This window comes from Molothrus aeneus, chromosome 10 (assembly GCF_037042795.1).
Source record: "Molothrus aeneus isolate 106 chromosome 10, BPBGC_Maene_1.0, whole genome shotgun sequence".
Lineage (NCBI taxonomy): Eukaryota > Metazoa > Chordata > Aves > Passeriformes > Icteridae > Molothrus > Molothrus aeneus.
The window spans coordinates 20,948,087-20,963,634 of NC_089655.1; the positions used below are offsets into that span (position 1 = coordinate 20,948,087).

Consider the following 15,548-nt stretch of genomic DNA (forward strand, 5'->3'; position numbering starts at 1 on the left):
CAAATAGAAACTCTTCTATTTCATCTCCAGTGCTCAATGCAGTTTTGAAGCTACTGAAGAGAAACACAAATAATTTAAGAGTTCCATGAAAGGTAAATGTCTAGTGTAATGTGTTTTCTAAATTATCTTTTTAATATCTGGTTTGCTCATACATCCAGCTAGTGGATAAATAGAATAAAAAGTCCTTAACTTCAGCCCCTTTCTCTCATTGCAGTAAGACCAATGCCTTCACTCTTGTCTTGTTGGCAACATGAAACTAATGTTCATGCAGCTGAGGGCTGGTAGATAACTTTGGGGAGCCTAAAGCCATCTTCTCTCACAGTTCTTACCTCCTCTATCACCACTATCTGCACCACTATCCTTTAGCAAATGCAAAGCCCAAGCATGAATCCATTATCGTGCAGTGTTTGTGGATGACAAATCTTTAAAATCCATCCAAATTTGGCCTGCAATCACCAAAGAAATTAAAAAGAAAACTAAAGCTGCCTTTCTTCTCTCTCAGCTGGCATTTTTTTCTGGCCCTGATCCAACCCCATGCAGGAAAAGCAGCCAGAGGAGCCCTTGACTCATGATACCCTTTTAAGAAGGAGATCAATGTTGCTGCATTTGACGTGCAACCACCAGTTCTGATCCAATTGGCCCAAAACAAACTCCCGAGAAATTCAGGGTTGAATCATTGCATTGCAAGCTCAGGTTGTCTGGAGTGTACAGATCTGGTGCTCACTCACTGTACTTGATTTTGGTATAGACACCACAATAAGTTATTATTCCAGAAAAGAATTATTTGCTTGGGAAAAAAAAAAAAAACAAAAACAAACCCAACATTTTTCTCTCCCTGGAGAAAGATAAATTGTCATTTTTGACAAGACACAGTCGAGCAAAACCAAAAATAATTTCATGAAGTATCTCCTCTACATAGAAAGTCACATTTATAGCTTTGGGCCATTTTCTCTGGTAAATATCAACATCCTGCAACTAATATCACTGGTCTGAGAATGTATTAGGGAAAGGAATTTTTTAAAAGGAGTGAGATAATTCCTTATAATAATGCAAAGTATTTGGCAGCCTAACCACACAAGCAGTTGCCATCTCCTCCATAATATAAAGCAATGTCATGTAAATTAGACTGGGGACACAGTTCTAATATGAAATAACTGTCTTTTAGTGGCATGAAGCCCGTGATTTTTATTCAGAAACATATAACACAACTATACAGGCAGCTGGGTAGACAAAGTGAGAAGTACATTAGACTCTTCCTCCTTTTCAACTGCAATAATGTGCAGCCATCCCTCATAAAATTTAGTAACTGTTGAGTAACTTGCTGCAAAACTGTCTCACAGTTCATGAGCAGGAATGAGAATACTGATTCCAGTGAAACTGCAGAAATATATCATCCAAATGAGGATATGGACAAGGCACAAAGGCTAATGCTTGCATGATTACAGAAGGCACAAATTACAGAAAACAGGCACAGGCAGAGTAACTCACCATTGTGTCACATCACACTTGTGCTATCTACCCTCCAGCGAAGCCCTGCAGCCATGGAAGGGGAATGGCATAAACCTGCTTCCCTGCTGGACTGATGGAGCTCAGAGCAGCCTGGGCTGGTGGAATGGGATGAGCTTTGAGATCCCTTCCTACCCAAACCATCCCATGATTCTGTGGTTAAGGTTGATGCCAACATGGATTCAGAGCACTGGCTGCCCCCGAGAGATGGGACACAAGAGATCCAGCCCCTCTAGACAGACTGGAGTGAAAAAAGATTGTGCTGCAGCGCACATACCCTTAGAATTTGTGAGGACAAGCTGGAAAGCTGGAGAGATACACCCTATACAGATGTGTGGGAAGTTACTTTACTGTCTCTGATCTCACCTTGTTCTGCTCACATCTTATTTCTTGGGTCCAACATTCTCCTTTCGTACAACAGCAGTCTGCAGCTGGGGAAGCACGGTTCTGTCCGTGCCTGCAAAGGGCAGAGCAGAGGACAGCAGTAACACGCTGAATTGAAATTTAATTGCGGGTAAATCATGTAGAAGCGGGCGGCTGCTGCAGCTTCACCGAGCAGGAGCCTGGCCGGGCTCCTGCCAAGATCCAAGGGCACAGCAAAGATACGGAGCGAGGAGGCAGCGATCGCACCCACGGCTGCGGGACCGACCGCGTGTGCCGAGCGCCGCGGGGCCAGGAGCGAGGGGACAGAGCGCTGAGAGCGCCCGAGGGAAGGGACCCGGGCTCGGGCACGGCACCGGGGCACGGATAGGCAGCATCACCCCGGGGCACGGCACCGGGACACGGATAGGCAGCATCACCCCGGGGCACGGATAGGCAGCATCACCCCGGGGCACGGATAGGCAGCATCACACCGGGGCACGGCACCGGGACACGGATAGGCAGCATCACCTCGGGGCAGGGACAGGCAGCATCACCCCGGGGCACGGACAGGCAGCACCAGGAGCGCGGACAGGCGGCGCCGCTCCTGGGCACAGTTCCGCGGGCACGGACAGACGGCACCGCACCGGGGCAGGGCTCCGGGGCACGGATAGGCAGCAGTGCACCTGAGCACGACTCCGGGAGCACGGACAAGCGGCACCGCGCCTGGGCACGGCACCGGAGCATCGGGAGCACGGACCAGCGAGACCCGCACCTGCCCAAGCGGGCGGGCGGCGGGGCAGGGACCGGGGGCGGACCCGGCCGGGGCTGAGCCGCGCTGCTCCCCCCGGGGCTCGGCAGGAAAGTTTGGCGGCTCGGCAGCGGCAGCGGGGGTCGCAGCGGGGCCGCTCCGTGCCCACGTCTCCTGTGACGCGCGGCAGCGCCCGCCCGCCCCGGGCCGGGGGGAGCGGCGGAGCGCGGAGAGGCGGAGCGGGGCCGCCCGTTCCCTGCCCGTCCCTGCCCGCCCCCGGCCCCGCACCTGTCCGGGCGCGCAGCGGGCACCGCGCGGGGCCGGGCCGCGCCGCGCCGGGCGGGGATGCGCAGCCCGCGGCGCCAGGATGCGGGAGGGGAGCGCGGGCGGCCGCGGCGCGGAGAACCGGACGGGCGCCGAGCCCCCGCTGCACCTGTTCCCCGTGCCCGTGCTCACCGGCATCACCGTCGCCTGCGTCCTGCTCTTCGTCATCGGGATCATCGGCAACCTCATGACCATGCTGGTGGTGTCGCGGTTCCGGGACATGAGGACCACCACCAACTTCTACCTGTCCAGCATGGCCTTCTCCGACCTGCTCATCTTCCTCTGCATGCCCCTGGACCTCTTCCGCCTCTGGCAGTACCGGCCCTGGAACTTCGGGAACCTCCTGTGCAAGCTCTTCCAGTTCATCAGCGAGAGCTGCACCTACTCCACCATCCTCAACATCACGGCGCTCAGCGTGGAGCGGTACGTCGCCATCTGCTTCCCCCTGCGAGCTAAAGTCATCATCACCAAGGGGAAGGTCAAGCTGGTCATTCTCTTCCTCTGGGCCATCTCCTTCATCAGCGCCGGCCCCATCTTCATCCTGGTGGGGGTCGAGCACGAGAACGGCACGAACCCGCTGAGCACCAACGAGTGCCGAGCCACAGAGTACGCCATCCGCTCGGGGCTGCTCACCATCATGGTCTGGACCTCCAGCATCTTCTTCTTCCTGCCCGTGTTCTGCCTGACCGTGCTCTACAGCCTCATCGGGAGGAAGCTCTGGAGGAGGAAGAGGAAGAACATCGGTCCAAACACTGCCATCAGGGATAAGAACAACAAGCAAACTGTGAAAATGTTAGGTACGAGTCCTCTTGCTCTGTTTTTCCAAAAGGATGTGTGTGCTTCTGTGTGTGTGTGAGAGAGAGAGAAAAAGACAGGGAGCTCTCTGATAGTTTGCTGTAGTTCCTTCCAAAGGAAAGAAAATGTTTCATACAAAAGGCTAAACCTCAGGGTAGCTGTAGGATAGCTCTCCTCCTCCCTTAGATTTATTTCTAACTGGTTTGAGCTGGGGACTCCCAAACAGTTAGACAAACATTAGTAAGAATCTCTGACAAGGACAAATACTACAGTTATAATTAGCTTGTGCCCTCGAGATTTTTGAGCATTTTTGCTCTTTGGTTGTGGATACCAATGTTATTTACAGAGAACAGTTTATTTCATTTTTAAACAAAACTAAACCCTTCTCAAGCCATGAAGTTGAGCTGCAGACTACAGCCAGGGAGGCAGGGCATGATGTGCACTAAGATTCATAGGAAAAGAGTATCAAGGTTTTAGCAAACTGGGGTTATTTCCTACCATGGCTGTGTAAGCTTATGAAAATGTATCTGTATTTTCATATTAGCAAAAACCCAGGATAAGCTGAACCAGGAGCACCGAGTCTCCTTTGAGGTCTGTGATGCTGTAAAATCTCACAGACTGTAAGAAAACAGGATCAGGACAACAGACACTGTCACTCCTAACTTTGTGTATCGACACTGCTGAATGCTTTAAACACTTGTGGTTGGCACATGGAAACACAAGTTTTAACATACAAAGTCAGTGCATGTAGTGGCAGTTTGAAACACAAACCCAAAAAGTTGTCCTGCAGTTTAGTGTCTGAAAACTGCAGGATCCTGCTGCTGCTGCTGCTGCGTACTTTTACCCAAGCCAAAAGTCCTCTGCAGTGCAAGTCATCCCGTGGATTTTGGGGGGGACAAGATGCTCTGCAGGAAGAAGCTTTCACAGGCTCCTTTCAGCAAGGTTGAAGTGGTGGGCTAATGAGGCAGACAAGAGGTGGCAGTGAGCCCTAAGTACCTTAATTATCAGATGGGAGCCTATCTAATATTTTTGTTCATGTCCTAATTTATTACTATGCAACAGCAGGAGGAATAATAAAACCAGCAGCATTCTTTATGCCCTTTCAGCTATGTTTTATGATCAATAGAATTACTTCAGTCTGGTAAGCGTGACCTTGAAAGTAATTAATTGCTCACACTTCTAGAGGTTCAGGATTATGAACTTCCACTGACTATGAGTAAATTACCTATATTACTACTGCTTATATTTCCATATACTTAACTGTAAAGAATTTTGAAATAAAAAAATGCTTCTTTCTGCTCAGAAGTGTTGCCACAAGCATTGCAATATTTCAGGCACTCTTTTTTTTTTTTTCCTTTTACAAGGTCTGAGAACAGCCAGGCAGTGGCAAGACTCTCCTCTGACAGAGAGCCAATATTCCCTAAATGATAACAGTCTGATGCCTGACAGAAAGATGGGAAGAAGTTGGTGAGGGCTCAGTGGCAGCAGATGCTCAATGCAGTCAACACTCACTGGTGTTAATGTTCTGCTTAAAATTTAGAAGGGGCTTACTGAGGCTTTATCAAGTCATGGAACATCAAGTAAATGGGATTAGCATCAGAAGTTCTTTTAACTGTAAAGACAGGTTATGCTTCTGGGACTGAAATTAAACGCCTAAATGTATAGCCTGACTTGCAAAGGAGCTATCACATCCCATTCCTATTGAAATCCACAGGATTCTGCATGCATGAAGATCAAAATGTCAAAAGCCTGACTAGGGATATTGCACGTCTACCTGTGCTTAAAATTCTAGTCATAATAGGCTGTGCTTTAAACTCTGCTCATTCATAATGACCATCATGGTAATATTCATTACATGGATTCAAATCCCCATGTGAGCCAGGGAATCAAATTAATTTTGTAGTGGAGATAGTGAGGGAAAACTGGAAGTGGTTGGCTCAAGAAGATGCAGAGCTGGAAAACCTCTTCTGAACCTCAGGCTCTGGTGCTTTCCACTCCACCACAAGTCCTGCATAAGCATCCTTTTAAACTTGGGAATGCTAGTGCAGAATTTCTGGGGAAAGATACCTATAACCATTCCTCTCAGTAATTTGAATTTTATTATCTTCTAAGACATGATATGAGGATAGCTCACACAAGCAGGTTGCTAACACAGCCTCCCCACCAGGACCAGGTTGGACTGGAATTTGAACAACCTGGTCTCGTGTAAGGTGTCTCTGCTTAAAGCAGGGGGCTTGGAAAAAATTTTCTTTAAGTTCCTTTCCAACCCAAACAATTCTGTTATTCCATGAACAGGTTAACTGTAAAAATTGCTTAAGAATGTCAGAAACCCTTGCTCGAGTTTTCTGGTTTTTCTCTCTGTAATATATTAATAGATACACTCAGAGCAATATGAAAAATAATAAAGGTCAAAGGCACACAGGAAATGAACAGAAACTGTTTCCCTTTCAGATGAAAATTCCAATGGGCCAGTGTTCAGAGATACACACATTCCCATTATTCTACAGACATGATATTTACATGCAAATGCAACCACTCTAGTAATACAGTAATACAGATATACTGTATAACTGTAATTATGTAGTTATATACTATACATTTAGTTTTACTCTTCTTGGGAGTAATTAATGTTCCAAAAAATGGACAAACTGGAGGGATGAACCACTCTCCTCTTCTTATCTTGGCATATGTGCTCTACAAGTTCCCATTCTCTGTGTTTTGTTCTGGGGCCTTTGCCTTTAACAATTTTTCTTTTTGTCTTAAATAATTTTGCTTCCCAGTGATTACATTCTTCATTACAAACCACAGCGTAGAGTCTATCATGTATAATTTGCTTTTGTTAAACACTGCAGATGATAGATGGTCATATTTTGTCACCATTTGGATTCTTTAACAGTCTGTTGATGCAAACATAGGTTTTATAGGTCAGAAGTTTGCTACATCAGATTAGTTGGGCAATATTCAGGCAGCCTGTTTAGATATGATCCAAGTGTATTAAGTATCAGCAATTCATACTCTCAGAGAATGTACTGAGACACAAGTGAAAGCTTAAGGGAGGCATTTTCACACTTTGTGATTAATTGGTTAAAGGAACAGAGCTGCAGAACAGAATGTTAATCACCTGTATGTTGATACTCACACTTAACACACTTTCTTCTGCTGTTTTTGTTTTAGTCGTGGTGGTATTTGCGTTCATACTCTGCTGGTTGCCTTTTCACGTAGGACGCTACTTATTTTCCAAATCCTTCGAAGCCGGCTCCCTGGAGATAGCAGTGATCAGCCAGTACTGCAACCTGGTGTCCTTTGTCCTCTTCTACCTTAGTGCAGCCATCAACCCCATCCTGTACAACATCATGTCGAGGAAGTACCGCGCGGCCGCCTGCCGCCTGCTGGGGCTGCGCGCCCTGCCCCAGCACAGCCTCTCCAGCAGCAAGCAGGGCAGCTCCCGCGGCTGGACAGAGCCTGCTGGCACCACATGACACCAGTGCCACCCGGTGCCACCCGCCGAGTCCCCAGCAAGCCAGAGCGGGAGGGCAAGAGGGCAAGGAATGGGAATCCCAAGGCTGAAAGCGCCACTTGGGTCCTTACCCGGATGGGCTGAGAGGCGCCGTGCGGGCAAAGATCTGAGGGAAAAAACCTGAAGTTTGGGACTCTGAGAGGAGAGAGGCGGTCACAGAATTTGGCAACGCTCCAGGTGTTATTTTTGTGCTGCTTTCGCCCGTTTGATTTTTTAATGCTGACTTTAGCCCAGACCCGTCCTGAGCAGGCAAACGTGGCCCACTTGACTCGAGAGTTTGTACGACTTCAGCAGCGCCAATTCCAGCTGAATTTTTCCAGAGTTAGCTTTAGTTTTGCTAAGAATTTTGCTAGCATCTAATCTGACCCTAGAGAGAGGATACTGAATTGCCTTTTTGGAGTAGTAAACAGGAAATTTGATACACTTTTCATAATATCAATTTTTAAGTAAGCTCATGTTTTTCTTGGAATGAGGAAAATTATTTCTTAAAAAAAAAAAAAGAGATATAAAATGGATAATTTTTAAACATGCTAAAAATGAATAACCTCCATGTCACATCCAAGTAGAAAGGAAACAAAAAAAAAGCTTTCACAGAAGTGGCTTAGAACCTGACTGTACTGAAATTTTTTTTTAAATATATATCAGTGGGACAAGGACAGTGCTGACTTCAGGCCTGCAGTGATGCTATAAAAATGTGGAATGCAATCACCAATCACCCACCAAAGTCTGTTTTTTTTTTTTACTAGCTAAATCATCTGTACTTGTTCTGTTCAGTTTGACTGTGAATGACTTGATGTGTTTGAACTTGGAAGCTTTTAATTGTTTCAATATTTGTAACGAGATTGTGGCTACCTGTCCCTAACTGTGCCCCACTGCACCCCAAAGCTTGCTGAGGACAGGTATCCTGCCTGTAAACCCCCCATGTTTCTGTTTAAAGGCTGTCCCAGTGCCACATCCTCCTGTAAAGCCTGGTGTGCATTTGTGCTCATTTGCTGCAGTGTTGAATTGAGAACATTTTACACTTTTTAACCACCGTGACCTGAGAAAATAATAGAAAAATCTGCATTAAAGGACACAGGCAGACACATTCTCATACTTGATTCATAAACCCCTTAAATTTGATTTTCATACCTCAAGTGTGCCATTTCAAGGCAAACCAGGAATCGTTCCATCTTCTGTGCTAATGAACGTGGCTTATATTGTCTCACCAACAGATGGGTTTTGTGCCCCACAGAGCTGACAGAGCTTTGGAGCATGCACGTGTGATAGCAGCTTTCTTTGGTTCTAGTGTTCATCCCCAGCTGGCCCACAGCCCCCTGTCCCTGATGGATTTTAATTGTCCCTGGTGAATTTTGTGTCAGCAGAACTCTCCTGCCTCCAACCCGCCGCTCACACGGATGGGCCCCTTCCCCTGTTACACCTTCAGCTGCTCAGGTTGAACTCACAAGAGAAATTGGCCTCCTCTGTATATGCATTGTCTTTTCTCTCACCTTGCTGGGGCCAGGGGCTGGTTGCTGCTCCTTGGTGGCACCTGAGCCTGTCCCCTCCCCACTCCAGGAGTGCAAACACCCACACTGAGGCACTGCAGCATCACCTCCTGCTCCACCTCTGCCCACAGGCACCTGGCTGTCCACGCTGCTCTCTCACCCACTGGCTGGCAAAGCAGGTCTGCTGGCAGAATTCATGCAACTCAGGGAAACAAGACATTTGGGAACCAAGGAAAGAGGGTGCAGATGTGAGCTCAGTAACAAAATGTCTGTACAAACAAACCACACACACACCCGGCGTCACATCGGTGTTTCAGATCTCAGCTGTGTCTGTGCTGTTAAATGTGAACAGAAAAAGAAAATAAAGTGATCAGACCCTTTATAACCCTGTGGCTCTGTCTTGGGGAGGACCCAGTGTGATTCACACAACTGGATTTAATTTTTTTTTTCATATTTATATTTTAGTTTTGTTCCCCAAATCTGTGTGACTAACTTGATTAGGTTATTTTGTTTAATCAGAGTAACTACAACATTAAAGCCCTGTGTAGACACATTTAACGCATACAAACTACAAACATACTAATAATTTCATTTAGCCTAAGCATTTCATCAGGAGAAAATGTAAATTTTAGCTCTACCAACACTGTAAAATTTCCACAATTTTGTGTACAGAATGAAATTTAAAACATTTGATCTGGGGTCATAAAAGTCAGAAAGGCAGTGGCTGCTCCTTGGAAGGGAGGATAAGATTTCTTCCTTCCTTCCTTCCTTCTAACTGAGGAGTTGGACTAATTTCTCCCAGTCTTTGGAGAAATCTAGCAAAATACACAAATTCTTGTTAAAGAAATTAGCCAGTTTCGTAGGACTCTTGCACAAGCAGGAAAACACTTCATATCCAGCAGGGAACACAAACATTTAACACACTGTAGCTGTCACTACACCAGCCATTAGTGTTGCTATCCTCAGTACCAAAGCTTTTCTATATGGCTTCTCTAAAGCCAGAGGGGTCACACCAGCACATGCTGAGGAACTGCTGCTTCAAACTGGTACACAATGAACTGCTTTTATATGGAAATCATGGAAAAAACCCCACCTCAAAACCTGGATAACCCTCACTTGGGCATCATAAAATCAACTTTTGTCTGATGCCTCCAAAAAAATACACATGTCCCCACCTGCACTGATGGATGAATCCAGCATTGCTTGTCTTGAGTGTTATTCAGAGAATCACAGAACACAAAAGGGACCTTAAAGACTCTCTAGTTCCAAGCCTCTGCTATGGGCAGGATGCCACCCACTACATCAGATTGCTCAGGGCTCCATCCAACCTGACCCTGCCCAAGTTGTAAGAAATAATTGCACTGGGGGAAAAAAAAAGTGTGAGCAGGATTTGCAGGTGTCTTTTACCTAAGAGCAGCGAGGTCAGCCCAAGGTAGGCATCATCAGCCTGTCCCAGGTACCAACAAGGGGCAAGGCTCCTCCTGCCTTATCTCTGGCAGGATGAACAGGGGCAGGGTGGATGCTGCAGGTGCACAGGGCAGTGACAAAACAACCTGTGCTGGCACAGAGATGCTGGACTGGCCTGGCAAACATTTCCCAGCACACACAAAGCCCTTCTCCTCTGCCTCCCAGGGCACTTCTGCAGCACCTCGTGTTCCTGGCAGCTTCTCCTCAAAGCCTTCCCTACAGGAAAGGGCAAAGCTGTGCCTCCCATCCAGTTTTGGGTCTGGACATGGGTTTTGAGATCCATTTTTCACGGGGGGAAGACGAGAGCGCCTTGCAGGCACTGGGTTGTTCATTGGTGTGGGAGACAGGGCAGCTCTGCAGGAAAGAGTTTTTTCAGGCTTGGACCTTTCCATTTCTGGAAACTCTTTCCTGAGAGAACAAACCTTGCCAGTTCTGACTGAAAAAAAAAAAAAGCATAGAGACTGTAAGAGTCAAAATTTTCCTGTATTCTTACTAACTTGAATGTGAGCAGCCCACAGAGAAAATAACTGAAAGTTCATTCATTAAAGAGTCCCAGTTTTAAAAGCTTTTCCACCTCTACATTAGCTCCACAAATAAACAAGAACAATTTGGCTGCATTTTCTTTCTTGGCAATGAGTTAAATTGGTGATGAAATAGGTCAAAAGGACTTTACCATTCATTTTACAAAAGTACCTTTGATGGAGGCATGCACAAGCAGAAAATCATGTCCCATTGTATTTCTTGCCAAAAATAAAAGATACTGGAAAACCAGCACTTTCTGTCAAAATATGAATTGATAGCTATTCAGCAGTTATGTAAGTTTGTATCAAATGACATTTGCATAAGCCCATTAAAATCAGCAGTCACCTAAACACCCAAGGCAACCCCGTCTCTGTCATGGATCTGCTGGTTTTAGGGAGCTGCTGCTCTGGGCCCAGTGGATGTTTCTGGATGGGCTTCCATAGAGCTTGCTTGTATCTTTTGCAAAAATCCCATGGCCTTGAAGAGGTAAATTACATCTTGAGAAGCAAATTCAAATTTGGAACAAAAAAATCAAACTCATCTCCAGAGATGGCCCTGTTGTAACATCCTGAACCACCAAAACAACACAAGCGCACACCGCTGCTCCCAAGGTGAAGGAAAAAGGGAAGTTTATTATCTGACTCTAACATTTATAGTTTTCTAAAAGTGGCAGTGGATTGGAGGGTGAAAGTGCCACCTCTCCAATGACACTGAACAAACTAACAGTCTACTAGATTTTTCTTCTTCTATAAAAGAATGCAAAACAATGAGTTATTTACAGAAAGTGCGTGAGAAAGTTTGCTTCAAGAATATAAATATCAAAAAAATTTTTAAAAATCTTTAAAAAAGTCAAACCAACAGCCCTCCTCACCCCCAGCTGAAAGCACCATAACTACATTTTACCCCCACAAATCCCAATAAAAGGCACCAGCCCTATCTCACAAAAATGAAATCAAAGCCCTTGGCATTTTAACCCCTTGCTCAAACCCTACTGTCCCAGAGGGATGGGGTGTGGATTCACTTGCACCCTCTGGATGTCATTCCTGGGTTTGGGCTGGGTCTGGCAGCTCCTAGCATCAGTTTTCTGTTTTCAATGCCCAGCTGCCAATCCCAGCTCTCATTTCTGTGTACAAATACACCCTTCTGAGAGCCACAGGGTGCTCCTCCCGTTGTACTTGCAGATAAACCACTTTGTGTTTCTCCAAATAAAGGCATTTTATGGCTTCCCACACCTGCTCTGATTCTTTCACTGGGAGCAAAATAATGGTTTTGTGATGTGAGTCCATAAGGCAAAATTGCTCTCAGGAGTAAAGTACCCCACTCTCCCCTTCAGAGGCTGCTCTGAGGGCTCAGGAGATGTTCTCCCAGCACTTGCCCCCATTTTTGATGCTACTGGATCAAAAGATCCTTTGCTTTTTCTCATGTTCTGATTGATTTTCAGATGATTGCAGCACTGTCTGTGAGAAAGAAAAGGCATGGCTATTTCCAAACCCCTATCCACACTGTTCTTCCCTGCACAGCCTCCTTTCACTAATGACCTGGGGCTGCAAATCATGGCAATTAAGGTGGGCAGGCAGGGAAGCTGACACCACGAGCCTGCTCTGCAGTGAGCTCTGAGGAGCAGGGATTTAAACAGCTTGAACACAGCAGTCTGAGAGAAGACAGCAACAATGCATACTACAGATTCTCCCAAAATGAAGCCAAGATTCACGGTCACATCCTGCCCAGTCAACAGCACTTTGGTATTTTTATCAAGCAGTGACAATGAGATTGATTTTTCTAAAATCTGCTGTGCCACGCTGGTGGCACCAGCGTGGGGCTGTGAAAGGTGCAATCACCCGAGTTAGCTTTGATTGAATGTGGAGTTTTGAACCCACTGAACGATTGTTAGTTTGTGAGGAGGGAGGCAGGGAAGTGGGCAGGCAGCACAAGGGTTTCTGTGTGCCCTGGCTGGGACCCTGACCAGTGCTGGTGTGGGGCTCATCCTTCAGATGCCTGGGGATCTCTGGTCCAATGCTGGGATGTGGGATCATGGGATGGTTTGGAAGAGACCTTCAGGACCATCCAGTCCCAACACCCTGACATGGACAGGGACATCTTCCACTATCCCAGGTTGCTCAGAACCAACCCAACCTGGCCACGAGCACTTCCAGGGATGGGTCAGCCACAACTTCTCTGGGCAGCCTGTGCCAGGGCCACACCACCCTCACAGGGAAACCACCTCAGACCAGCTGTGCTGTCTAACCCCAATAGAGGTTTGTGTTTACCTGCTTCCTCAGCCTTTGCTGTGGGCTTGTGCCTGAATTCCCACACTGCAGGGGAACCTGGACTCAGCCAGGCAGCCAGAGCAGTGCCAGTGCCACAGGCTGTGCCAGAGCTGTACCCAACACCCCTTCCTGTGAGGCTGCCTGAGGTGAGCCAGGGGAACCATGAACCATCACTGCCCAGACAAGGCTCATTCAGAGCATAACCAGAGCTTTGTACAGCTGGGGTGCTTTTGGTTTCAGAACACTGAAGTCCATCACCCGACACTTCAAGCAAGACACAGGACAGAGACATAGAGAGAACCTGAATCCAGAGCTCCATCCAACCATACAAACTGCACACAGCAGCATCCCAGGGGATATCTGGCCCTGCTGAGTGCCAAGACCTGATTTTCTCAGCAGACCCTGATGAGCTGCAGCCAGTGCATCCTGCCCAGTGCAGCCAGGGAACACCAACATCACCAGTGCTGCACAGCCCCTGGGCCCAGGACACCACCACCAGCTCACAAGCTTTTTATGGAAAGGAAGAGCATTTGGGTTAGAAATTTAAAAAGACAATATTTGCACTGGATTAGGGTGAATTTCTCAACTCTATTCACAAATTAATTTTCACACGACTTCTGCATCCCTACTGTTTGCTCCATTTTATTTGTAGAGAGTAATAGCTTTCATATGACAGAAAGTGAGAGAGATGAGCTAATAAAATTACTAAGAAATGACATCCACTGAGCACACTGACCCAAGCAGTTATTTATTAACCATGTCAGGAGGCCTAAAAATAGCTTTGTGATTGCATGCAAGACCATCTATGCCACCAATTAGTGCAGTAAATGTAACTACTCAAACCAATAACAGCACATTCACTTAGATAACAGCAGATCCCAGGCTAATCCACTGTGTGTGAAGCTTCTTTTTATTTCACTGAGCCAAGAAACTGGGCATTGTAAGAGCAATGGTCAAGAGCAAAAATAGATGTAATTGTTCAAAATGTAGTACCAATAAAATAGCCCTTTCAGGGGATCTCAGCTGGCTTTTCTGCTCAGCCATAAAAACAGTGAAACAAAATGTCCATATTCATCTCTACTTACTTGTGATTCTCACTCTGAGAAAAATAAAGATAACATCTGCATCTTTACTCCAGCCCAGGTTAAGGACAGAGAATAGAATTCTACACTGCTTCAATAAACGACAATACATCACGAACTCTGCAGTAATTCTAGAAAAGGATTTGCAGAGGAAATATAATTTATACTTCATATTACCACACAGATTTCTTCTTGTCTCTGACACCTTTGGCTGCAAGACTTAAGAGAACCATCCTGAAGGTCTAACAGAACCATCCTGTTGATGTAGATGTCACTAATGCTGGAGAAGAATCACTCCATGTCCACAGGCCATAAATTCATAGAATGGAATCACAGAATGGTTTGGGTTGGAAGGGGCTTTAATGCTCATCTGCTTCCAGCCCAAGTATTTAATTTTCAGGGGTATTTTAAATACCTCAGCTATGCTTCAGGATGGGAGGGACAGGCAGGAGAGCCTTGGTCCTTTGGTACAGCACTGGCACTATGACCCACCCCCTTCAGCTTTTTTTTTTTTTAATAGCTGGATTTGAGCATCTCCTAAAGTTCAAAGACACAGGTGAGCCTGTGGAGAAGCTCCAGAGGAGGTGAACAACAGGGACTGGTGTCACTCCAGGTCCTGTTTGCTCCCAGCTCCTGCGGGGAGCGCGTGGCTCAGCTCGGGCCACACGTGGCTGTGACCCCTGGCTCCTCAGAGAAACCCCCCTTCCAACGGGGCTCAGCTCTCCTGCACCACACCAAACGTGCTCTGAGCCGCCAGGAGAGGCTCAAGTGAGGAGCAAAACAAATTCCAGGCGTTGGTTTTTGAGCAGCTCTGTGATTACTGAGAGGAGAGAATCGCCGCTGCCATAGAAACGGCAGCGCCAGCCCGGGGACCGCATGGTGCCCGGGCACAACTGGCACTGCTCACACTGTGACACGTGCCACAGCCCACTGCTGTGCCCCCCACCACTGAAACACCCAAAATACCCCAAATGCCAGCCTCTGCTCTCTTCCAGAACTTTTCAAAGTTGATACTTCTCTTGCCAGCAGGCAAGGAGCTGCTGGTAAATAGAGCATCAGCCAAGGCCGGGTATAACTCGCTCTGTGCTTCCTCACAAAACAAAATCCGTGGTAAATTCAGGGCTACTTACCCAGCTCTGCACAGCCTGGGTGTGGGAAAGGCACCCAGCACCTCTGCAAAAACCTGTGGGTGATAACAGCACAAGGTAACATTCAGAACTCCAACAGCAAATGTTTAAATCCTGCTTCTCTCCCATGGGCTCTCACCGCCCTCCAGCATCTCTGCAGACACCCCTGGCAATCAAACAGGGACCACTGAAAATAAAAGATCTCCTCAGATGTCAAAGTGCTGATTACTATTTTATAGACATATTTAAAAGATTTTGTTAAAGAGCTTGTCTTGGCAAGCACTGCTTAAATAAAAAAAGCTGAGCAACCAAGTGAAAAAAGTATTCCCCTAGGAAAACCCCA

At 46.8% G+C, this 15,548-nt stretch overlaps 1 protein-coding gene across 2 annotated transcripts; it reads left to right on the plus strand.

The window, feature by feature from the left end:
- The first annotated feature begins 2,951 nt into the window (after positions 1-2,951).
- On the plus strand, positions 2,952-9,125 carry GHSR (growth hormone secretagogue receptor). 2 transcript variants are annotated; one of them, XM_066556477.1, is made up of 2 exons: positions 2,952-3,738; positions 6,911-9,125. In XM_066556477.1, the coding sequence occupies exons 1-2, from the start codon at positions 2,985-2,987 to the stop codon at positions 7,213-7,215; spliced, it is 1,059 nt and encodes a 352-aa protein (XP_066412574.1). In that variant the 5' UTR covers positions 2,952-2,984; the 3' UTR covers positions 7,216-9,125. The 2 variants fall into 2 exon arrangements, with proteins under 2 accessions (XP_066412574.1, XP_066412576.1); XM_066556479.1 differs by having other exon boundaries at positions 6,959-9,125.
- The last annotated feature ends 6,423 nt before the right edge of the window (positions 9,126-15,548 follow it).

Excerpts from the sequence above, each read along its gene's own strand:
- GHSR (XM_066556477.1), top strand. The coding sequence starts at position 2,985 with ATGCGGGAGGGGAGCGCGGGCGGCCGCGGCGCGGAGAACCGGACGGGC. Across the intron at positions 3,739-6,910 it reads GCAAACTGTGAAAATGTTAG|TCGTGGTGGTATTTGCGTTC; the intron begins GTACGAGTCCTC and ends TTTTTGTTTTAG.